The sequence below is a fragment of the Mytilus trossulus genome, chromosome 6, assembly GCF_036588685.1.
Source record: "Mytilus trossulus isolate FHL-02 chromosome 6, PNRI_Mtr1.1.1.hap1, whole genome shotgun sequence".
Classification (NCBI taxonomy): domain Eukaryota; kingdom Metazoa; phylum Mollusca; class Bivalvia; order Mytilida; family Mytilidae; genus Mytilus; species Mytilus trossulus.
In genome coordinates this window covers 7,771,956-7,774,613 of record NC_086378.1, presented here as the reverse complement: position 1 = coordinate 7,774,613, position 2,658 = coordinate 7,771,956, and the positions used below count along the sequence as shown (strand labels likewise).

Here is a 2,658-nt window from a genome sequence, read left to right as displayed (position 1 = left end):
TTTTCACTTTCCCATTTGGAGACACCCATGTGGCTTTATGTATGTTTTTATGTTCAAAGATTGTTCCCCCAGTTATCAGATTGTTCATAGTACACATATCCACTAATCTTTCACCATTGTTGTTAATTTCTCCAAGCCCATGTTTTTCCATCACTTCTTCTGAACCTATGTTAGTTGAACCTACTTTTTCATTAAAATCTCCAATGATGGTAAGTACATCATGCTTTGGTGTATCCATTTTGATCTGATTTAATTTATCATAAAAATTCTCTTTCTCATTATCTGTATAATCATTTGTTGGGGCATAGCATTGGATAACGGTCGACTCATGTGTCCATGACTGGTCTTCATTCGTATTTTTATTATTCTTTCATTTATTGCTGTCCATTCTACAACAGACTTGCTTGCTCTCTTCCTCAATAGAATAGCTACTCCTTCCTGGTGTCTACCATCTGTACGTCCTGAATAATAAATGTCTGTACCTGAATTGTGTTTATATTTTCCTGAATCAGTCCATCTGCATTCACTAACACCCAATATGTCAAGCTTGAATCTCTTCATTTCCTTAATTGTTTGATCAGTTCTGCTTGTTTCGTTCATAGTTCTAACATTCCAACAACCAAATTTTAACGTTTGTTTAGGAGACAGAATAGAGTTTCTCGGGGTCTTGTCGCTCGTCATAGGCTGCATTCCTGCAGAGGTTTCCATCTGTCTACACCGAACTAATTGATTTTCCCTTGTTTCTGTTTCTGTAGCATAAGTTTCTTTCCGTGGCTGAGTAGCTAGCCCAGCGCACAACTCCCTTACCAGGAGGCCAGGGATTTATTCATCAAGGTTTCCTTCCTCTAGGTGAGTCGCTAGCCAAAGCTTATGACTCCCATCTTGCCATTGGTTTCATATCGAGTTTTCCTTCTCTTGGATGAACTGCTTTAACAGAGCTATGATTTTCATCTGTTTTACCCATAGCTGGGGCAAGGTTGATGAGTGCTAGGACATGTCCACACGCCGGTGGGCCTACACACTGCATCTCTGGGGCCCTTGCTGTTCCGAGATCCTCTACAATAATGCCTAGGATGCTAGCTCCTAGTTACCGTGTGTTGTCGCGAGGAGGCATTGTAGAAGTCTTGAATAATGCAGAGGCTATGTACTGGCAAAAAGACTTACTCACTCGGCTTTCTTTTCACCTGCAAAGCAGGCTGGCCAGCGGTGATAGAGAACCTATGGTTCTAACCACACTCGACGCATGCACAATCCTGTGGACAAACCACCAACACACTAAATAAGTAAACAACAAAAAAAAGCATTACGAATTGTATCAACAAGTCAAATCAACACGAAAGTTCGATTTGAGAGTGTTCGAAGTTACTCAGTGAAATATGAGACCCAGCTGAAATCATGCAAAATCATGCTTATTTTGACAATGTTGTTACAAACTGATCCGTCGCTAATAGCGATTTTTTTTCCCCTTCTATATCCCGTCTTTATAAATGTCCGCCATACCCGAAGCCAGGGAGGATCGGACGATCCCCCCTTTTGAAAACAAATAATCACTGTTAAAGTCAATGTTCTGTTCGAATTGTGACAGTCCCCCCCCCCCCCCCCCTTTTTGGAAATTCATGGCTACGGGCCTGAATGTTTGAAACCATACAAAAATCATATATTTAGACAATATACGTATAGTGTCTTGAAATATGAAATTTATTTGTATGAGGCTTAGAAACGGGAAAATGCGAGGTTCTACCGAGCATTTTCCCGTTTCGTGCCGAATACAAATAAATTTCATATTTCAAGACACTATACGTATATTGTCTTTATACTGAAATCGAAAAAAAATATTTAAAAATGAAAAAACTATGTAACAAAAATTGTTAAAAAAAGTGTTTGGAATTTCCCTCTTGGGGTACCATTTTGGGGTATTTCCCTATGAGCGTAGTCCAGACGGTAAAACATTGACATATTAAGGAGTTAGAAAGGGAAAATGAACTTAATTGATAACATTTGATAACCCAGGGTATATCTGAGACTACTATAACACATAGTGTTATAGTAGTCTCAGGGTATATAGATAACCATTTTGAAGACATAAAAGTTTAAATTCATAAAAGTTTGACCATTGTTACTTTACGTTGTCATGGTCGTGACGTGACGTTGTTGATGAAATACAATAAGGAGGCGGGGCTTATAGGTTAGTTGGGGTCATTGACGTATAAAGCTTACGTTTATACGTATAGCTTTATCTGTATAGTAAAATAGCTGATTGCAGTATAAAATTTGTTTCGAGTAGAATCTAGTTGAACAGGTATAAATGAGAAACGAATATATGTCTCTGACTGATTTGGGAACAGTATATCTAATTTCTTATATGTTCCTGGACTGATCGGAAATTATATTTTCAAGAAATGAAAGTTTTTCATTCTTGCAAATCGAGAATTGATATATATATAAATCAATCAGAATTTCTTTTTGTATCTTTGCACAATCACGGAAAACTTCAGCAAAGTCAGTAGAGAACTATATCAAATATCTGGATATTATTATACATTATTTAAGTTTTTACATGACGTATAACGGCATTGTTATGTGTCCACACTTTTAACTTATGTTTACACGTGGTCATGGTAAAGTTCACAATATGGAACGCCGGAACTTAAGATAACA

At 37.5% G+C, this 2,658-nt stretch overlaps 1 protein-coding gene across 1 annotated transcript; it reads right to left on the bottom strand.

The window, feature by feature from the left end:
* Positions 1-249: 249 nt before the first annotated feature.
* Positions 250-708, bottom strand: LOC134722303 (craniofacial development protein 2-like). The gene has a single exon (XM_063585912.1). The coding sequence runs from the start codon at positions 706-708 to the stop codon at positions 250-252; it is 459 nt and encodes a 152-aa protein (XP_063441982.1).
* Positions 709-2,658: the final 1,950 nt, after the last annotated feature.